At 41.7% G+C, this 22,280-nt stretch overlaps 1 protein-coding gene across 1 annotated transcript in view; it reads left to right on the top strand.

Moving 5' to 3' along the window:
• The window catches only part of CDH4 (cadherin 4), a 428,425-nt gene that overhangs the window by 262,148 nt on the left and 143,997 nt on the right, over positions 1–22,280 (top strand). Inside the window, exon 4 of the mRNA XM_071572618.1 lies at positions 12,432–12,608. Coding sequence (XP_071428719.1) covers positions 12,432–12,608 — 177 coding nt within the window. The remainder of the gene's footprint in view (positions 1–12,431; positions 12,609–22,280) is intronic.

Raw genomic sequence — 22,280 nt, 5'->3', positions numbered from 1 at the left:
TGTGGAGGTTATGATACAGAATAAATGTTCTAGGAGGAGTCAGCATTTTTGGGATACTGGCTGAGGTTTTGGGAGACCAGGAGTGAGCCTTCCTGCACAGAGGAGGCAGTGGCTGCTTTCCAGGAGAGCATGGAGGATTAACCTCTAAATAAATGATCCTTTGGGTTTGTGATCCTTTATTGTCACAATGTGTAAGACTGGAAATCTGCATAATGGGCTTGGGAGAGCTTTGGTGGTGGCCAAAGTGGTTCCAGGGTGGGAGATTAGTTCAGGATGGCTTTTCTCAGGATAGTCCTCCCCTTTGTGCTGTCATTGCAGACTCAGAGGGTTTGGTGGCTGTCCCTGCCCCCAGACCCCTCAGCTGTGCATTGCCCTTGGTGCAAGCTGAGATTGGCAGGTTTGCCCAGGTTATTCAGTCATCTCAAACAACTGGCACATTTATAAGGCTAACCCTGTGAAGGAGGGGACACTGGCACTGTGTGGGGTCACTCACCATTCCAGTTCTGGTGGTAACCCCTGTAATGAAAGAATTCTAACCACTACAGCAAAGTGTCATGCTGGTAGGAAAGAATGCTGGCAAAGAAGGTAAATACTTTAAAAATGTGTTTTATGACACTTGAAGCATACAGTTCCCCTCCTTCCCAGCAAACACTTGAATGTAAACTTTTTTTTCTGGTTCATACAAGTGTTGTAAGGAACTCTAGGAACTTTTTTGTTCAGTCTTGCAGGAAACCTGATAGCAATTCAATTAGAAAATGCAAATGAGGTCACATATTTCCCACAGGACTGCTGAATTACCCCAGAGGAAACTGAGTGATATTCTAGCATAACAATAAATACTTAAGATAAAGTTTTTTCTACTGTTCCTGTCTGGCTGCCTGTTCTTGCAATTGAAAGTATCAGTTGAAGCTGTGGGTATAATTTGGAAAGCAGAAAGGAGAGGAAAGAAAAGAAAAGAAAAGAAAAAAGAAAAAAAGGAGGAAAGAAAATAAAATAAAAGGAAAAAAAGAAAAGAGAAAAGGGAAAAGAAAAGAAAAGAAAAGAAAAGAAAAGAAAAGAAAAGAAAAGAAAAGAAAAGAAAAGAAAAGAAAAGAAAAGAAAGAAAAGAAAAGAAAAGGAGAAAAGAAAAGCTAATTTATGAAATAATACAAAGTCTTTGTGGCTTGTGTCAGCATTTATGAAGGATGAATTTGAGTGGGATAATGCTCCAGAAAAAAATAAAGCCAGCTCTACTCATCTGGAATTAGCAGCCTTCTTTTCTAAGAGTGCATGCTGCTATTTTGAAGAGTTGGATATTGATTCAACAAAAAGTCTAAAAATTAAGATCATGTTTGTGCACAGTGACATTGCTGAGGACTTCAGTTTTCAGAGTGTCTTTTTTTTTTTAATTGCAGAAACTCAAATCTTCCCAAGTACAAGGGTAGATGTTTTGAGCCATTTGGGCTTCACTCCCCCCACCCTCTGTGTCTGTCAGGCTGAGCTCCTCCTCATCATTCCTTGCTAATCAACCTCCTCCATGCCCTGTGTTGCCTTATCCTATCTGAAGTTTTGGCCCTCTTATCCATATTGATTTTTTCTTTCTTTTTCAGTCCCTACATGTGTCTAAGCATGTTAAGGCACATCTGGCAAATTTTCTTCTGTAGTTATTTATGTGTCTATTTTTCTGTACTTCTCACTTCCTAAGTTAAAATCAGGATCATAGAAATACAGCAGTGAAATGAATTCACAGCAAAAGGGCTTGGAGGTAGAGGATATATTCAGCACATGTATGATGTCAGTCATCTGCTGCCAGTGACTTATTTTTGAAAAAAAAATAGTGTTTTCTTTGAATCATGTATATGTCAACCAAAGTTTCTCATTGTTTGAGCTTTTCAGATTCTGAGCATGGAAATATGTACATTTTTGTAATGCTAAGTCACTAGGAATTGTGCAATTAAAGTTGGAAATATATGAGTCTGCAGCTAGTGTTTAAAACATTGAGAACTGCTGTCAGAAATCCATCCTTGCTTTAAGCCCAGCTTGTGTTCTATTATGTCTCATTTTATTTTGGGTTTCTTTCATAACAAAGGTATGAGCCCACAGCCGTGCATGTGAATGTGAAAAGCTGATTCTTACAGCCTTTAAATAACCATCTGTGCTATTTTACCTGGCTGTGGTTTTAAATTCCAGGACAGCCTTTATTGCTGATCACACTCACAGAGGGCTCTGGGCAAGGAAAGGCTTATTCAGCACTGCTCCCATTCATGACCTGGGTTGTTGTGCAGCCAGGCTGCTCTGCACGAGGCTGGGCAGCCAGGAAGGTGCAGCCTTCCCCTGAGGGAGGAAAATGAGACCTTAAGTAGGAGCTGTGCTTCCAGGGACTCCAATCTCCCTGGTGCTCTGAAGTGGATGCACCTGGAAGAAACAGGGAAAAAATTGTTCTCTTCCTTTCTTACTTCCTTCCCCTGTATGGGGACGAGATGTTATCCCTGGCATCAGAGTAATGGGAGTTTGCCCATCCCTAGAGAGGGGCAAGAAATGAGGCTGTATTTGTCATCTTGCCTTTTTCTGACCATGCTGATGCATATTTTAAATACTAAATCATTATGCTGGGCTGTCCTCTTTGACTACCTCTGAAGGGGGTCCAAGGTAGCAACTATTTCCAGCAAAGTGGCAGCTGGAACAACTTTTGTTTCTGTATCTCATCAGTGCAGCAAGATCTTGATTTATCAGGCAGGGAGGGTACATTCAGAGATTTCTGTTTCCTTTAGATAACTTCTGAGACATTGGTTGGATTTTTACAAATCAGACCAGTGGAAAGGATGAGAAAGCAGATGACTAATAAATAAGTATCATATAATTGTTACCAGCGAGACTGCTCAGGATAATTGTGCAAGTCTAATGAAGATGCATCTGATGAACTTGTCTGACCTCCTGCTTAAGTGAACTTAAACATCTCACATGTAATCATTGCCAGAGATGGAAGTGCTGTTTGTGAAAACACATCAACTTCCTTGGCCTGATTTTCAGGTGTGTTGAACCCCATTGCCTCGTGCTGGAGCCAAGATAAGATGTGACATAGAGGTGCTCATTGCCTTGGAAAATCAGCCCACTATGGGAAGTTTCCAAGCACTGCACTTGCTGCATTTAGTTCCTAGGCAGTCAGCATCTTACCAAGGGTCAGGCTCAAAGCCATGCTAGAAAGATCATCCATAAGTGAAATTCACTCCAGAGCTGTCTTCCTTCAAACAAAAAGAAGTCCTAAGGATTGAACTGCCTGCGCAGAAATCAGTTTTTTCTGATAAAACAAACCCCTTGGACTGCAGTGTGCTCCTGCCTGTGATGTGTGCCTTGCCCTTGCGAGATCAAAGCTTTTGACCTCTGATTTCGTGTTCTTTGTTAACTGCTGAAGTCTGACTGCCACTTCAAAAAAACAGTTTGGACTGAATCTCCTAAAAAAACCTTCATGGCTGTGATAATCCGTGGACAGTTGGGTGTAAACATGAGTTTAGGAAAAGACAAAAATTGCTTCATGCAGGCAAGTCTATTAAAATAAACTCTTTTTTCAGGGCCTGTGAATGTCCATGTATCTTTTCTTTAGCCCAGCAAGCTGAGACAGCTTGGTGGGTACAAGCTCAGTGTGATTCCTGGATATGGTGGTGACCCTGTGGCATGACTGGCCAGAGGAGTGAGGAGAAGCATCCAGGGATGGGTGTCCAGCAGGGCAGGTTGGGCTGAGGGTGTGGAGGTGCCAGTGGGATCTCAAACACTGTCCCCATGCAGCAAAACATTTAACCTCACACTTAAATTTCATCTTGCAAATGGAGATAAAATGAATGTGTTCTCATGGTCACATTTAAGCATTTGCTTAGGTGCACTCTGGAATTGGAGAATAAAAGAAGAACAGTCTTTTCTCAAGAGCCTCTTGAAATAACCAGAGGATAACTTGAAAGGGCAAATTCTCACGCTAGTGCTGAGGAGAAGAACCAGACTGAATTACTTTGCTTTGTGCTAAAGTAGCAGTGGTGCTTGTGATCTCTTAAATCTCTTGTGATCTTTTTACTTGCAAACATTGTGAAGAGAAAGGACTATTGTTACATTTAATTCATTGTGATTATTTTAATTCATGTATCTTTTGAACCTCATGGCTTTCGAAAAATAGCATGAGATTAAAATTTTTCACAGGCTTGCTAAGGAGTAGACTTGCTTCCTCTTCTTTCTCTGATGAAGAGCACTTGCAGTAATCTGAGTTCGAGAAGCAAAAGAAATGTGTTTTGGAACTATCTTTTAAATTATTTGTTAGAAGTTTTATCTGGGAGGAAGAACCCAGCTTGCTAACCCAGATATTTCATATATTTTTCCCAAGTTATGTGCAGAATGAGAGGGGTGAGATCAAGCTGCAGTATAATATCTGATGAGATCTACCACCTCTATTCCTGACCTATAGGTGTCTGAGCAGGTAACAAGTATTTTGTAATTTAATAGCCATGCTCTTGAGAAGTACTTGTTGTTCTGAAGCCATTGTGTGTGGCTTCTCCCAATTATGAGAATGACATTAACTTGAAGATAGAAGTGCCATTTTGTAAACACTAGAAGGTAGAGTACAACAGTAATTTAGATGTTTCTTAAACAACCCTACCTGAGAAGCACTGTGAGATTAGATGTTACAAAAGGGAATGTGAAAAGGTCAAGTTGATGTGGGGAGCTTTGCAAGGAAACAGCCTCATCAGAACTTTTCATGTTAGGATAAGATGTTCAAGCCTTAAAATGAGAGGAAAAAGTACATCAAGAGCTGTGCTTTGTGGATGATGTCATCTTCTTTGTCATCTTCTTCTGTTCTTTGAACGCTCTTGCAACATTCAAAGGGCAGACAATGACAAGAAGAGTATCACAGGTGCTGGAAACCTGAGGGAACCATAAAAGATTCCACCAAAGGCAGATGGAGTTCTTACATGCCTGCTTTGGTATGTGATTTTTCCGGAGGATGGAAGAGGAAGAGCATTTGAAATCCTGAAAGCCGTGCACCAGCCAGGAGGTGCCTCTAATCATCTGTAGAATAAGTTTGAAGACAGCTCTGCCTCTCCACCCCAGTGGAAACTTCCCTCCCCACAGAGACTCCGTTCCCTGTTCCTGTGTGCTCAGTAATGAACGTGGGCACTGTGCCCGCAGGTGTCCATGCTCTGTGGTGCCAAAGCAAAGCCTATCTCAGTGCTCTGTGACTTACCAGATTCCAACTTAATTTGGTGATAACTTACCAAATGTTTAGGTGAACAGAAGGTGTGGGGGAGATCAGGTGATGTCTGAATTTCAATTGAATTGTACTGGGAGGTCACCACCTCCTGTCCCAGCGGGGTCACCTGGTCAGAAGTTGCCTGAGAAGCCCCTTTCTGGCCCAGGGGTGGGTAGGTGTGACCTGCAGCCTGTGTCCCACGAGGTCCTCACCTGGGCCACCAGCCTTATGAGGTTTTCTGATCAAAGAAAATAACATATATTTGGTTTTTTACACAACAGCCTTCTATGGCAACCATGTGGGTCATGCCCAGATCTCTTTTCTCTGAGTCCAGACTTGACTTGGTATTTAATGACAGTTGCCCACTAAGGGCCCTGCTGCCCCTTTTGCAAGGAGAGGATCTTCTCCAACCTGACTCACAAGCCCGTGTGTTGTCTTCTCCCTATTTAAAATTTCCCTGGTTTTACCTGTTACTCTTCTTCAGCTTTTTTCTTGCTTTGCAGCCCTACAAAGCTAAAGAACATTTTAATTCCTCAGTCACACTGATCATATTTTATTAGTTCTATTGGATAAAATTTCCCAAAGCCTGCAAAGCCAGCCAGATACCTAACAACCTTAAACTTGCATGCATGCCTCATTTTTCAGCTCTCAAGGACCGGGGCATGTAGAGCTTTGACACTGACTCCTTGGGAACGAGGGGGTTTGGCGTGGCTGATCCGTGTGTGTGTGTTTCATGGCTCATTCTCCTCCTCTGAGGGCAGTAACTTGGTTAGTTTTTAGTCAAACTTTTTCTTCCCCGTCAGCTGATGTGTTCTGGAAGCTCATGCACTTGCCAAATCTGACAATTTTTCTTACTAATTGACTCTAATGTGAGCTGCTCCATGCAGCCCCACTGCTAGCTGATAAAAACAAAAAGTAATGAATTTTTGCTTAACTAGCTGATTTAATTAAAATGTTTTATACTGTACTTGTATAGTTTCTATAAATGGAGAGGTAATTTTGTTTAATGAGTTCCTAACCAAACATAACATTCCTGACTGTACATAGCCAGATTTGATAAAGGTCACAAACGCTGCAGTTCCACTGTTGGCTTTTGGAAGTCGTGATGATCAAACAGCTTGCTTGGGTACTTGAAATGCCCTGTCAGGATTGGTTTCCTCTATTCCTGTTTAGACCAGGAATTATTACTACAGTTTTAGGAGCAGAGGGGGTTCTTCTCTATATCTGAACACTGTTCATTATCTTTAAAGTGGAAGTCTACTGCCAAAATCACCTCATTGTCAATTAGTGGCTTCTCTGCAAACACATTAATTTAATGCCCCTTTTATGAATGTTGGGGCATCTTGCTGCTAAAACACTGGTTTTCAGAGCACTTTGACACAAATCATTCATGAATGGCAATTTATGTCGTGACGGTAATGGGTCGTGACATGAAGCTATCTGTGATTAAATTTACCACAGCTTACAACTGTTAGTAAATAAAGCTGATAGAGAGAGTCATCACAGAGTTCTAGAAGGTGGGGAAGGAGAAAAACAGATTATGGATTCCTCATGCCTGTGCAGTCCTAAATACCTCCACATGCATGAGTATAATGAATGAAAGTCTAATATAAAAAGTTTGATCTCTTTAAAACTACTTTTTTTCCCCGTCTCCAACTTTGGCAAATTCAGCAATGACCTAAATAAAAAAGGAACCAATTACCCTAAAATAAATAAATTTGCTGTTTGTTCTGCAACCCTTTCATTCTACTGTATGAGAACACAAAATGAAATATCTTTCTCTACTAAAAGATCAAAAACTGGGGAAATGGTGCATTTTGGGAAAAAAGGGCTCATTCGTCCTCCACTGCCGTCCCTGATGTCAGCAAAATGTTGTTTCCTTAGAACAGAATTCATGCAAATGTTTATTTTGCAGCGCTCTCATGTTCCCTTTGTTAAAGAACTAAGCCCTATTTTCATTGTCTTATTTTCTGTTTGGTAAATATCATTTTCTCCTGTCCTTTCCACAGCTACCATGGAAACAAGCAAAAATGCTTCAGATTAAATATTTTTAAATAGATATTTTTCCCTGGTAGACAATGGTACCAGTTTTCAAAGTGTATATTGATATAGGAGCTGAAGGGAAATAAGGTTGAGCAATGGACTGAAGGTGGCTTTGTATATCCTTGTATTGATAAAAATATATTAAAATTATGTTGCCACAGTTAAGCCCTAGGAGTGACACCAGAAATAAAGCAAGCCAAGAATTATTTCTTTTCTGAAAAATATCTAATGTGAAATGTTAAAGATCCTTTAAAATCAATAAGACTGGCATATAAATAAAACAGGTTAAATCATAAGTAATTTTGATACTTGGGAAATAAAGGCCTTATTTCCTCTCCTCCAATTGCAGATACTTTTTATTGCAATTGCAAGGATAATATATTTCAGTACTGAATCCAGAGCATTTCATTTTGCAGGTTGAGCCCTATAAAATGAATAATCTCCAACAAACATACCCTAAGACTCGCTGTTATTTATATGCAGGGAATGGTGGCTTATTTACCCAAACATTAGAGTGATCCAAAATGTTCAGCTAAGCAGGAACACAAAATATGATATTATATTATGTAAATGGGTTTGTGATACGCTCTGCTGGATAATAACTTCCAGATGTCTCCGTAGCCAGAGGCTGACGGATCTCAAGGCAGGTTGGCTGCGAGGGGAGCCGAGCCAGCTGGCGGCACTGGCTACTGCCAAGCGTAGCGGAAGGTGAAAGCTGGTATTTCTTCACACTCACTGCTTTTATTTGTGGACTAGTGAAAAGTCAGTGGCTCACAGCCTTCTTGTCACGAGCAGGATGGGGCTTGAGGGGCTGTTGGCATCTCACGTGTCCTGTTCTGTCAGTGAATTCTTTTCCCACCTCTTTTATGAGTAGAGGTTGAGTTTAGTCTGAGTCTCCCAACAACTGAAAGGCTGATGAGCCACAGACCAACACTGACAGGAGCTTACAGACTACCTGGGTGGCTGATCTGACTTATCCTTTATTGCTGGTGCCAAGTGCAGACAGGGAATGCTCCTGAGCTCTCAGGAATCGTGGTGTAAATGGAGTTAGTTGAAGCACCCTACAACCTCCCAGGTTTGGAGTAAGGTTTCCTAAATCTGTGTGAAGCCTGACAGTCCCTTAGGGGTTTAGCTCTGTGTGCTCTTCCGAGCACAGCAGGTTGTACTCACCATTGTTAAAGGCAATGCCAGACTGAAAAGGGACTGGAAATAACTCCTGTGAGATGCCACTTAAGTTACTGACATGGACTTCAAGACACCCCTACACCTTCTGAGAAGCAGCCTGTGAGAGGAAAGTTCTTCTCACAATCCTTAGAGATGAAGCTTTACCTCCTCCAACCTCATATTGCTTTCTGAGAGCTTGACTTGCCATCTCAGTGAAAGGTTTGCAGTAGACCTCAGTATGTTTTTGTCTTCATCTAATTAAAAAAAAAGTGGCAAGGGAAATTGTAAGGTAGATTCTGCCACACTGTGCTGCAGTTAATCCTCAGCTCATCAGCGTGACTGCCTGATCAAATGTGGGAGGATGGTCTCTGAGAGGCTCTTCCCCTGCCCTGCAGCTGCTCATAACAAATATTATGGTTGCACTTTTTAGAGAAAGAAGCATTTATCAGAGGAGATAAGTCTGCATTATGATTTGCCAGCGCTGGCGTTGTGCACACACATGTCACAGTTATGGGCTACAAGCCCATTGGAAAAGACATTGGACAACTCAAAGTGTCAATCCCAGGCTTTCAGAATATGAGATTTAGATAATACAGCCAGCACAGCACACATTGCATCTCATCCTTAGCAAGCTCTGAAAGACTCTGCCCCAGTATGAACACTAAGGCATCAGATCCTACTGAATCCAAACTCTCCTAACAAGTTTGCATCCCAGCATGGGCTTTTCTCCTGTTGTTTTTCTTCATCCCACACTTTGTAATTACTTTTTCTCCTTGATCTTAAAGGTTTTCATCTGTTTTGGCTCTGCTGTTTTTCTCTAGCTTATCAGTGTCCTAAAGTGATAGACAGGCATAATTACTGAATTATCTAACCATTTTATATCCTCTTTTCATTATCTGTGTATCACCAAAGACCATGCTCACATGTTCTGTGTTTGGTGTTTGATCCTGTTGTAAGAAATTATAAATGTCACCATGGAATTTTGGGAATGGAGAGTGGATTTCACTTTTCACTTGGTGTTTCCTGGATTACTGTCTCTTGTGCTGCCCATAACCCTTGTGTAAGAAGGGGATGGCACCTCACAAAAACAGCAGGAGGGAAACCACCCTAAAGCAGCAGCACTAGAGGTGCTTGACTTGATTGTGGGAAGGGCCATGGGCAGATTATGTTTCAGTGATAATATTTTATCTTTTCAAAATGTCTTGAAATTCCTGAAAGCGTATGGCCAGTGAGGTCATGAGAGAAGGAGCACTTGTTATCTCAGTGAAAGTTGTTATTCAGCAAAATGAGGATTGGAAGCTGTATTTTAAAACAAATTGGATTTGATGTCACATTCTGCTTTTGAGTTGAACTTTAGATTCTTGTAAACTTGAAAACACAGGAGAGTTTTCTGAGGCTCGTGATTAGTCGATGCTGTTATTCCAGAGATGTTCTTGAATGTTTCAGTCAGAGATCTGAATAGTTCTGGCATTTATACTCACCAGACATTGTTACTGCATTTGTCTCACAGCTTTTAAACAACAGAAAACGTGTACAACGTACTTAAACAACACCAGAGAAATTAAGGTCATGAGAATGCATTGTCAACAAATGAAGATAAAAAAGAGCTGTTAAAAAAAAATGTTGTTGCAAGATGCTTTTGAAATTCTACATATCAAATTCAGAGTCATGTTGATGATTTATTCTAATGTAGGAAAACATCATCAAGAGTGACAAGCAAGCTAGTCACTGTCTAGTCACCTGCCAGCAAGTATTTCAGACAGACTAAAAAGGCTGGTATTGCCTTGCTGAGCTGACACTAATTATTTCAGTATACATGGAGCTTTGGGATTCATGTTAATTCTCAAGTCTGTCTTTAGTTCAGACTCATTCCACTGTGTAAACTCAGCAGAGCACAAATTATTTGACCATCCTTTCATAATCTGTCCCCATGCTCACTTGCCAATTATATAAACTGATCCAAATACCTGCTCTCAAAGGATCCCCATTTGGGAATCACAAGCCAATTTAAAAAATAGGGGATATCCACTTTTCTGTGACTCATGTCTCATAGTCCTGTTTCATGTTGACTTGCACTTCTGTGTGTCTTCTTTGGATAACATTGTTTTTTGTCAGTGTTCAGAAAAGGCACCTGCCTGGTGGTAAAACCCTCTTTAGATGAAAACTCTATCAGGTACAACATATTGCATCCCATAGGAAGGAGGAGGCCAACAGTGCCTACATATATCGTGACTTTCCCAAGAAAGTCTCCCTCTGCTGCATCGTGACTGTGTTTCTTTGTTCATTACACACTTAAGAGAGTATTTTTGGCACAACATCTAAATATTGAAGCAGGGCTCTGTGATCTTGCAGTGACTCTGCTTGTTGAAGGTGTATAAACAGCACTTAGGTGAAGACAACCCCGCAGGCACTTGGTGGCATGACTGAGAGAGGACCTGAGAAACATGCCCGTGTGTGTGACTGAAAAGACCATATTTGTCTGTGCTGTGAAGACTCAGCTCTGCAATGGGCTCATTTTTAAGGTTTGCAGTAAAAATAGCTGCATTTTTGCACAAAGGCTTCCAGCCCTTGCAGCCAGTGGATGTCTGCCCTCCACAGGTAACAGAGATGAGAACCACCATCAGGCTGTGAGAATGGGCACCTTGCTGCTGTGCCCAGATCTCAGCATCCAGAAGGGCCACACAGCCTTGGAGACACCTCTTAGTTAACATCCTGTTTACCTGGAATTCTTGTTTACAGGAATTGATATGTGTTAAGAGATGGATTTACATCAAACCATAAGCCCCAAAGCAATGATTCCCACTGAAATCAGTGTCTACAGATAACTGCTCGTAGGATATTTGAGTTTGCATGTTTGGAGTAATACAAAAAGTGAGTGTGGCTTAAAATAGCAGGAGACTCAGAAAGTACTTTGATAGGTTTTCCTGCAGTGTTCTTGTGGTTTGGGGCATGGGGTTTTGGGTTAGTGGGGGGAGGTTTGAGAAAAATAGCTGAAAATTATAAAACTCAGAGAACGGTATTCCCACTGGATCTTACCTCAAATGAAGAGAATGTGACTTGCAGTCTTTTTGATTTATGAAAGTTTAAACATTTTCGGGTGGGAGTGCAGGTCACCATATGGTAACAAGAGCTTTGTTAGTTATCTTTTCTGCAGACTTTCCAAAAGTAATTGCTGAAATCTTAGAAGGCCGTAGAGTATTTAAGTATTGGGACTGCATAACCTCTGAAGAGTCTTTCCAAATCTACATTTCATTGATTCATCACTCTGTAAGGCAGAAATTTTATAACATTGAGCCATTTCTTCTAAGTCCAAACCATAGTCCCACCATTTCAATTTTTATGCCACTGCACTGTAGCATTTCCAGCACCAAAGTGTTCCATAGACAGAATGTAGAGTTTAAAAAAAAATCATGGAGAACTCAAATGCATCCCAAATAATGAAAATTTACCTCTTGAGATATGTTCCCCTTCCCAGGCAGTGTGGAGAGATGTGTGTTTGGGATTTATGTTCCAAACCCAGCTCTTACAAAGCACTACAAATTTGAACTAACGCACCTTTGCAGCGGTGGGTCTGACTCTCCCTCTGGTTGGGGTTTGGTTGGATTGGCAGGATATGTCTGCAGAACCACAGGCTGCAGGATTGTAGCCTTGCTTGTGTTCAGTACCAGGCTACAAAGCTGGACTCATGCCATGGACTGTAAAGGAATCCTCTCCCTTTTTTTGTCTTCTGGTAGGCTGTATTTATTAGAAATTTGCAGAAACTTCTTTACTCCAGTGTTCTGCTAAATCTCCCTGCAGCTGGTGTAGTGAAGTTGATACATTCTGGGAGGCATCTGGGTTTGAGAGTGACAGTTCCATATATTTGTGAAAATGAAATGGCAGCAGAGCTGCCAGCAGAGCATGTTCTGTCTTTGTTCCACATGGCCGTTTGCACGCCGGGAAGAGCCGCTGTTGGGACAATCCTAAGAAGTGAGGAAGAAGCTAAATTGGGTTTGCATTCTTGTTTCCAAAACAGCCCAAAGGAAGGAAGACACTGCCTGGAGACCTGGTGCAGCAGCAAAGTGACACTCTGCTCCCATGGCGGCAGCATCAGAGCGCCAACGGCCTGCGGAGGCAGAAGAGGGACTGGGTCATCCCACCCATCAACGTGCCGGAAAACTCCAGAGGGCCCTTTCCACAGCAGCTGGTTCGGGTGAGTAAAGACAAGGAACAGAAATGGAAATAAAAATGGTAATGACAAAGGTTGTAATAACAGTCATCTTGCAGTGGGGCTGGTGAAGCAGTAGGTGTGGTCCAAGTTTCTGGCATGGCAAGTCTGGCTGGAAGCACAAGCGCCCTGCTCTTCCTCACCCAAGAATAGTTGCCTTTCACATGGGGCTGAAATGCATCTTACCCAAAGCGACTTGCCCCAGTTTCCCTCCCCAGCTGATGGCAGCCTAATCACCTCCTTCCAGCCAGTCCCTCAAGAGGTGCTGGCACTGCTACCAAGATGGCCCTTTGCCCAGCTCTCCTCCAGACATGGCTGCAGGTGTAAGACTGGGCTGATGGCACCCAGCGAGGCGGGTGCTGTGTCCTTCCCTTCCTGCCTGTGCCCGGTGCAGATGTGTGGTGGCCTGGAGGAGGTTGGCTGCCTGCCTCTGCTGCAGATGGATCCTGCATCCTCCCTCTGTTTCTGGTTCCTTTCTTCATGAGGATAATCTCTGAGATCAAGTTTACCCATGTGGTTTTCTGTGATGATTATGGGATGACAGGAAAAGAAAAAGAAGGGGAAAGGAGTGTTTTACAGTGTTTTTGTTGATATATTACTGCTGTTGGTGTTAGCAAAATACAAATACATGTTGCTATTCCTCTTGTGGGTGCTGGTTTCAGTTTTTGAAGCAGTAGAATGATTAGATGTTAAAAAGGAAAAAAAAGAATTCCTTGGCAGACTCTTTCAGTTCTTCCCTTGGAAGAAAATGGCGACAATTATAAAATTTCAGGAGTTATTTTGAGCAGCAGTGGTGTGTCCTTGGCATCCCTTCTCAGGAAGTTCATCTAGTCATCTTGAAACAGTGCCTGGATTTCCATGAGCTGCATCATTACCTGTTTCACACTGATTAGCTGATAATCTTCTGCACACCCCATGTCTGGGAGGAAGGAAAGTGCTTGCTGAGTGCTTTGCAAGTTCAGGTGAACTTTGGAATGACTCATACAATGACTGAAAGTGCATGTTCCCAATTCACCAGGTATTGGGTAAACTTGGATTGTTGGTGTCATTGTGCAAAAAGGAATAAAAAGTAGCAGGTGATAAATGTTTTTGTGTCTCTTCTGGAAAAAAAGAGAGAAGGAAACCAAGGTGTCTTTGTGTGGTCAGCAATGCTGGGTATGGAGTGATCATTAATGTGTTGTCCTACTAAGCTGAAGAAATATCTGCAGGGGAAAATAACCTGAACTGTCAAAAATACCTTCCTAAATTATTTTAATAATTTAGATTAAATCCTGAATTCCTGTGAAAAATAAGGGGAGTACTTGCAAAATGAACTTGGGCCCTGTCCCATTCCCTGCTGATTTCCTTTGAGCTTTGACTAGACAGAGAAAGGACAACTTGGCACCAGCTTACCATGGCAAATTTGTTGATTTATAAGGACTGAAATCTCTGTGGCACTTTTCCCCCTACAGTCGAGAGATGAAACAGAAAGACTCGAGTATGCAAAATCCCAGTATTAATGAAAATGGCAAATAATAAATTTTATATAGGTGTAAAAGAATTGATATTCATCATTTAAACTACAAGTAACCTTGGAAAGATAACCTGGCTGATGGAAACACAGAGCTCCCAGATTGCCAGCAATATATTCCTTTGCACTTTTCTAACATATAAGTTAGAGGGAACATTCCAAATGAAGTAAAAATGGGGAGGGGAGGGAGAGGGGGGGAAAGACCTGGCTTACAAAGGGCTGCTTTCCTTTTCACCAGACATCCAGAAAGCATCATAATGACAGGGAAGATTATAGCAAGAGTGCAACTTGATTAAGCATGAGACCCCTGGTGTTTTAGGCTTGGGTTGAGTTTCTGCTCATCTGCAGCATCTGGCCTGTTTGCCAGAGCCTGAACATGAAGCTTGGGTGATTTCTAGCAGGAGTTACAGCTTCCCCCATTAGACTTTGCTCTCTAATTATCCAGAATAGAACAAATCAACATCTTCAAAGACCAGCACTATCTGATTATTTCCATCCACATAATCTTCAGATTGCCCTGGAGCGTTCTGCTGCCTCCTAGATCTAGGTAACAGTTTTGATCTGATTTCCTCTGCTTTTGCTCACTGGGCGCTGAATATTTTCATGTCCATCTGCTCACAAACTGCAACCAAAGTGCACGTGTGAAGTTGCAGCTCAGATCCCATTTGGACAGGAGCAGGTCTGTCACAGTTTTATCTGCTACTTTATATAAAACAGTCAAACCTAGAACCAGTGGGTTCTTGGACACTGAATTTTTTTGGTCCAGAAAGCCCTTCCTAAGCTTACATTTTTTAGGTATAACCAATGGAAACCAGTCCTTCTATAGTGCTGTCTTTGGTGCTGGCTTCCTCCAAGGAGTGGAAGGGATGGCATGAAAAATCTGAACACTAAAAGCCCAAAGAATCCTACCAGAAGTACTTTTTCATAGTACCACTTGCTGTTTGCATTTTTGTAGGTCAGACTAATTTGAAATGCATAGGCAAATCTTTTGGGTTCCCTCCTACTCCTGCTTCCTATTGTGAAGGTAAAAATTCCATTTTATGGAAGTTGATTAGTTACTTGTCAGTATTTTTAGCAAGTCTGTGCCTGAATGAAGTTTAAATCATAGCAAAGGTGAATGCAGCTTGATGGGAGCCATGTACCTCGAAAGGCAGCCCTATCTGGTTCAGCTGGGATCAACTATAATTCTCTGCTCATTAAACCATTTCATCCTGATAAAATACATTAAATGAAAAAGTTTTTACAAAAAAAAAAAAAGGGAAAAAAAGGAACCTTATCCCTTGCCAAAAAAAAACCCCACTGTTAATTACAGGGTTTTTCTTTCAAAGGAACATCCATGTCTGTTCATATACATCAACCACACTAACTAGGAAATGTATCTCAGAAAAATGATAGCTAAAAAAATAATAGTGGGAATTTCTAATTAGTTTTGGCTGCTGGAAAGATTTACTTACTCTTCGAAGAGTTTAAATAAACATCTGATATTTATAAGCTGAAAATGTTTTCAATTAGTATAAAAAAACGTTTGGCAAATTTTGCTTTTGTCTTTGAGCTGAGAAAACAGTTATCAAATTTTATTGATATATGGTTATTTATTTTGCAAACATTTATTAAAATCTTCTGTTTAATTTCCTCGTGCTTCACTTCCACCTTTGTATTAGGAATAATATTATACATGCTGTGAAATATTTCACTGTAGTGAGGATAATTTCATTACTAATTGTCAGGTACTCTCATTATTATAACTATGAGGTCCATAAAAATGCCTATTAAAAATACAAAACCAATATGAAATCCCCCTCCTTCTCCAAGCAAATGACTCATGCAGGCACACTGATCAACTCAGATAATATATTAAATAGTTGCCCCCTTGCTGAGCACCCTCTATTTTCTCACTGACTCATCCTTTTTAGCTACACGCATAGCTAATTCTTAATTATCTATTATCTAATTATCTATTAGCTTATCTTGTATTTCATCCTCTTTTGAACTTCAAAAAGAATCTGGTTTGCATCCATGTGCGAGTCTCAAGCTGCTTCTAATGGGAATCTTGAATGACTCTTCAAGGCAAGTCCATCTCAACGAGCTGCATGCAAATAATTTGTTTTAAAAAAAGCAATCTTGTGCAGGACTGGTCTTTGGTCATGACATGCTGGGATAACAGGCTCCTCTATCAACCACTGCAACCACACTCACCTTTAGGAGAGCTCCAAACTTCCAACTCATCTCCAGGACCTTTAAAGGGCTCTTAAAACCTCTTGTCCCCAACTTCAGAGCCCTTAATTTTTCCAGCCTGCCTTTATTAAACTTGGAACTGAAAAATGTGATATTTCCCCATTAGACCTCTTATGATAAACAATTTGTTCATTCTCACTACACCAGCATGAAAATCCACTGAGGATGACCGAGGCAGGAGCTTGGGGCTCTTACCAGCCACCCTGATTGCAGTGCTACAGGCACAGCGTGTGCTCTCGCATCCGAGCGCTGGTGAGCTCAGCCACAAGGATACTAGAAACAATCTAAGTGTGTAACAGGAAATAAGAGGCAAGGATGCATTTTATGTAAATTTAATCAGAAAGTCCTGAAGTAGTTTGGAAAGTTAGCAGAGTGTTATATGCCTGAAGACTCTTGTGTTGCTTCATAGCGGAGGTGTCGTGGGTGGATGGTTTAGTGCAACGTGGTGCACATTAGGAACTTGCTTTAAGCTGCATCTTTTAAAGAAATTGCAAATGGACATGTCAAGGAAGTAGCAGTGTGTCTTATTTCCCTTCCTCCATTCATTCTCCATGAGTTATGTGCCGAGTCCTGGTTTGGTCACACAGACACAAAGGAGAGATCAATACTATATCCAAGAAGGTGGCAGCACATGCAGAGAGCTTCTCTTCCTGCACTGGCAGACCCCGTGGTGGACTCATGGGTGGGTTTAGCACATGTTAAGCTCTACAGTGACATTGAATACTTAACATGGAAAAAGTTGATAACACTCTCTAGAGCTCCACAGCTCATCCTGGAGCAGGAAACTGGTGTGGTGATACAGCTCTCCAAAGTCTGAAATCCTGGCACTGGAGATACACAGGGCACGCTGAGCTGTGAAATCCCCGCCGGCTTGGACCATCAGCCCTCAATATTGCCATCTCCTTTGCTCATCATGGCTGGTTCAGCATGTGCTTTTGCACTGTTTTAAATAGTTTTATTGTAGGAAATCCCTCATGCCTCCTCTCTCACAGCGTTGCTCACTGCTGTGAAATTGGCAGTGCAGAATCCATTAGCTCCCAGCTGCAAGACAGATGGCATCTGTCTGTGGTGAGAGAAGGTTTGTTGAGAAAAGGCCTTGCAAATGCTTCCCAAAGGACATCAGACCTCACTTTTCCTGAGAGAGATGCAGACAGCCTTGATTACAAATAGGCCTAGATCTTCCTTGTTCTCCACAGGAACAGGTGTTTCTTTTGCCTTACCAACCACACAAACACACTTTTTAAAAAAGGCTACTTGTGGCTCTCAGTGCACCTTGTCTTTGGTACCCATGTGAATATCACCAGCTGAAATTCAGAAATGAGGAGATTTGCTCTTTGCTGTGACAGTCGGACCCAGATAAGAAGGATCAAGCCCAGAGGGTGGAGAGGAAACAGGACATTGTGCAGATCGTGTTGCTGTGTGGAGGCACAGCCTTTCCTTGAAAGCTGTTTCAAGGATGTGGATTGTGACAGCTCTTGGCTCTTGACTGCGATTTCACACCACAAAACAACCTGACGCCAAAGAGAGAAAGATTAGCAGGAAAATGGTTCATTAAGTGTTGCCACGGTCTTCTGTGTGTGTGTGTTAGCAAACCAGGACTCCACACATGACTCATGGAATGAATGGAGAAAGGGAAATACAACACATTGTTACTTTCTGCATGTGTCCATTTGAAATTTCTTTAAAACATGCAGTTTAAAGCAAGTTCCTCAACATACCCCATGCTATATGTACTCCTCAAAGAACATCCTTTTGTTTGTGTTCTCCCTGATGTATCACAATGCCATTCTTAGTCTCCAGCATTCACAGAAATAGAGGAACAAATCCTGATGTAAGTTCATGAGTCTCTGCCAAAGCTGGTGGGGCTGCATCAGTGTGAGCCATTTGGGAAACTAGGTCGAAGGAAGCAGATGCCCAGTGCTTTATGGGCTTTCCATGCACACTCACATACAGCAATATGGATTGAAAAGTGCAGCTACAGCATAAATGCTCCATTTAGAATTATCTTACAACAGCATTCAGGCCTATACTGTAATTATACATATTGTATTTCCTTGTATTCAGACCCATAGGGAATTTATATTGTCCTTGCTAAAGCCAGAGGGACTGAAGGAAAGCAGTCATTTAATGATTCAGCTGTCTTGGGCTCTATGATTTAATCAATCATATGAAAGAAATTTTTAGATTCTTTGTGTTTAGAGTTCTCTTGTCTGAGCAGAAAATGTTCCCTTTTTGAATTGCTTTAATAGCTGTATTTATGCAGCTGAAAGTTCCTTAAGAAATGAAAGTAAAATCAAATTGCTGAGAATGCCTAGATAATTTATCGGAGAATATTCAATTAGAATATATTAATATTTTAGATTTCCATCATTAATTTAATATTCAGAGATTTAATTTAGTCGTTGAATTGCTGTAGTGCCATGCGTGGGTAGATTGTTAGGCTGAGTGCTTAAAACACCTGCCACAAATGGGTGAATCTCACTTTGATTCCCCAGAGCACAAATGCCTTTCTACTGACATAAGTCTTGCAGCAAAACTCAGACACTAAATCTTGCCTGTGCTCTGCATTTTTCAATAATTGCAGAAAGGAATAATACAATCTTCTAGGAGAACTAAATGCAAGAGCCTTATTTATTTATGCATTCAAATCCAGACTGAGGGGGAATTTGGTGCTCTGTGGTCCCGAGTTTGTCAATGTATTACTGAAGAATTTCATTTTGCCAGCCTGGCCTTGTCACTTACTCAAGGAGAACCGTCGTAAGTGAGGTTGGGATTTAAAGGTGATTGACACTTTGCAGACAAGTATCAAGGACTCCTATTGCCCAGTTCAGCTAAAAAACTGCCCTTGATTTTTTGCCATTTTTTAGGATGCTTTGGGAATAGTAACATGAGTGGAAAAATGCCCCACTAAATCATGAAAAAACGCAGTAAATCACAAAATGCTCAGTGATATGGAAGTGATAAATCTCCATTGAATGTAGCATCCCACTTACATGGAAAGAAATGGAACATTTTTTAATTTCTCACACAACATAAAAACTGAGATTCTAGGAATCCACTGGCAGCAGTGAAACTGCTCCCACTCTGATTGAAAAGTATCAGAAGCCTCAAAAATCATTGATAAAAATATTGCTGATTTTCTTTAAGTTTAAGCAGAATCCCCGGTTGTTAATTTAGGGTACAGCAAGTTAAACTGAGATGAGCCTGGGATTACAGACCTGTGGTCTGACCTGGTGGTCAGTGTTTCAAAGTGTTTTGCAGTCATTCAGCCTCCCCTGAGGCAGTGGGGTGGGATATACTGGGATATACTGCCAGGTATTTGTGACCCCACTGCTGCTGGTGATTGGTTAAATAAAAATTGTGAGTTAGGGACATGGAATCACAGAAATTTTTAGGTTGGAAAAGACCTTTAAGATCCCTGAGTCCAACTGTGATCCATACAGCCTTTGCTTAGGTATTTTTCTGTACAGGATGTGACTTTCTCAACCTATTTCCATAACTGAGGATTGTTCTTCTCTCACAAATGAGAAACTGAGGCAGGGAAGCTGTGAGTGGCTTTGTTGATGACCACAGAGCTGTTGCTATGGCCATGAGCAGCACTCCAGTTACTGGCATCTTGGCCTGTCCTTGGGGTTTTTGAAGAATCTCCTAAAGGACTAAGGTCATAGAGTATTTAGAGATCTCTTGTTGGTGGTTATATTCAGTCCCATAATTCCATGTCTGAGCTCAGCTGCTGCATCTGTGCATCAGGTGTGCTGAAGTACAGGCTTGTTTTTCACAGTGATGCAAAGGTGCTTCTCCACCACAGCCAGGGACTGAGCAGCAGCTCCCACTCTCTGCTGGTTCTCCATCAATTCCTCCTCCACCACCATCCCAATCCAGCCCACACCTTTCAGCTCCAGCTCCAAGGAGATTTAGGAAGCACAGAAGGATAAGTATCCCTTGCCTCAAACTGTCATGCCAGGCACTCTGCAAAGGAGTTCATCGGTCACTGCAAAGAGTATTGAGCTACAATACCCCATTGCACATATTGCAACATATCATTACCTCCCATCCTCTCCAGAAGGTGAGATAACTGTAATAGCCCCTCGGTATGGCTGTCATTATGTGTACAGGCAAAGGCAGGAAGGCATAGTCAGAGCTAATGTACAGAGCTCGTAAAGCTATTGAAAATCTGTAAAGACAGAGTGTACACAAACCCAGAGTTAATTTGCTTGGGAAAGAGCTTTGGTTTTGCTCATGCCTTTCCCAAAGTAAAACAGTAATAATGAAAAATCTGAGACGGGAACAGACAAAGAACTCGCAATCTGCCTCTCAGCTGCAGGAGTTCATTCTTTAATACTCATCACCCACATTAGGTGACTGTGGGACTTGGCTGGCTTGATGAGTTGAAATGGAGTCCCAAAGGCAGAGTGGTGCTGTGTGGGTGTGAGTTTGGATTTGCAGAATGATGGTGCAGATATAACCTTGACAGCTAGGCTGTTGCTGAAATTCACTGTATCAGGCTGGAGTGAGATAGGAAGACAAAAGCCCCACATCTATGCCTTTTACTGCTTTACTATTGCATGTGTTCCTGCTAGTCTGCACCACTGAAGAATTAAACTCAGCACTCTATAATTTCAGATGTCAGCTTTTAAGATTTTAGAGAATTTACTCTTGGGCTAATTTTAAGCTCTCACTGCTGTAGTTAATTGTTTTATTTATAACTGTTAAGATTTTCAATGATAAAGGTGTCTCTAATGCAGGCTGATGAAAGGTGTAAGCCCTGGTTAGATGATGGAGCAGCAAAGAGGGATGTGCAGTAGTTTACCAGTTTCACTAAAGGCCCCTTTTCTTTGCAGTTTATTCTTTCCCATAGTTCTTACCACATCTTTAATAATTACCATATTTTAATAACATTCATATTTGTAGTTAATTTCCTTAATTTAAGGGACATTTTCCTCCTATCCGAAGAGTTAGACAACTTAAAAACAAACAAACAAAACCTTGGATTATGTTAAGGGAAACATTTTGCCCGAGGCAATTTGGATATCTGCAGATGGTGGTACTGAACATTTTGGCCCTTGTTCAGCAGAGATTTTAAGTATGTGCCTAAATTTCAGCCTTTAAGCAAGTTCAGTGGCTCTTCAGAATTTATTTGGTGGCTGGAAACTAAGGACACAAATAGTGCCTCACTGGATTGAGACCAAGCATCTAGTATTGTGCAGGATTGGCCTTTTTGGCCATGCTTATTGTTTTCATTAGAATTCCAGTTTTAATTACATTTCTCTGCATGTCCTGGTGGTGTACAGAGAGCATAATTCCAGATGTACACACACATCAGCCTTCACATATGTCCTTTATTTCTTAATAGAACCTGCCCTGAAAAGCCACCCAGTAGACCTTGGTTTCATGTTTTTTGGCACTAGGTAAGGAGAACTGAATTTCTTTTCCCTCCAGAAACCAGCAGAAACTCAGGCACCCCCTACGAGCCCCTGCAGCTGCCAGGCAGGTGAGCTCAGCTTTTGGAGGATCACAGGCTTGGCCACAGGTGTGGGAGGTTTTGTCTTCCTCTGCAGGGAGACATGAGGAGTGTTTGACTGCAGCTAACCCTGACTGGGGGTTTGCTGTGGGAAAAGCCTTTAGGAAGAGCAGAGGGTGTCAGTGCTTCATGAAGGATGAAAGGGACGTGCTGGTGAAGGACTTCAAGGTGAGTGCAAAGTTCAGTTGGAAGGGAATGCAAAGGACTTGGCCAAAGTTCAAGTGTCCTATTAAGAAGAGGGCAAGCCAGAAAAAGGGTGAAGAGAGGGTTTGGCTTGTGGTGGTGTTTCATACTGCTGGAGGGTTGTTGAGCTCACCCAGCCTGGCACAGCTGTCATGGTGTGGTGTCTCATCACTGCTCTCTCTCTGGACATTGAGGGGCAAAGTGGAGA

Source organism: Pithys albifrons, chromosome 18 (assembly GCF_047495875.1).
Source record: "Pithys albifrons albifrons isolate INPA30051 chromosome 18, PitAlb_v1, whole genome shotgun sequence".
Lineage (NCBI taxonomy): Eukaryota > Metazoa > Chordata > Aves > Passeriformes > Thamnophilidae > Pithys > Pithys albifrons.
Note: the sequence above shows the minus strand (reverse complement) of the source record. Positions and strands in the feature narration are given on the sequence as shown.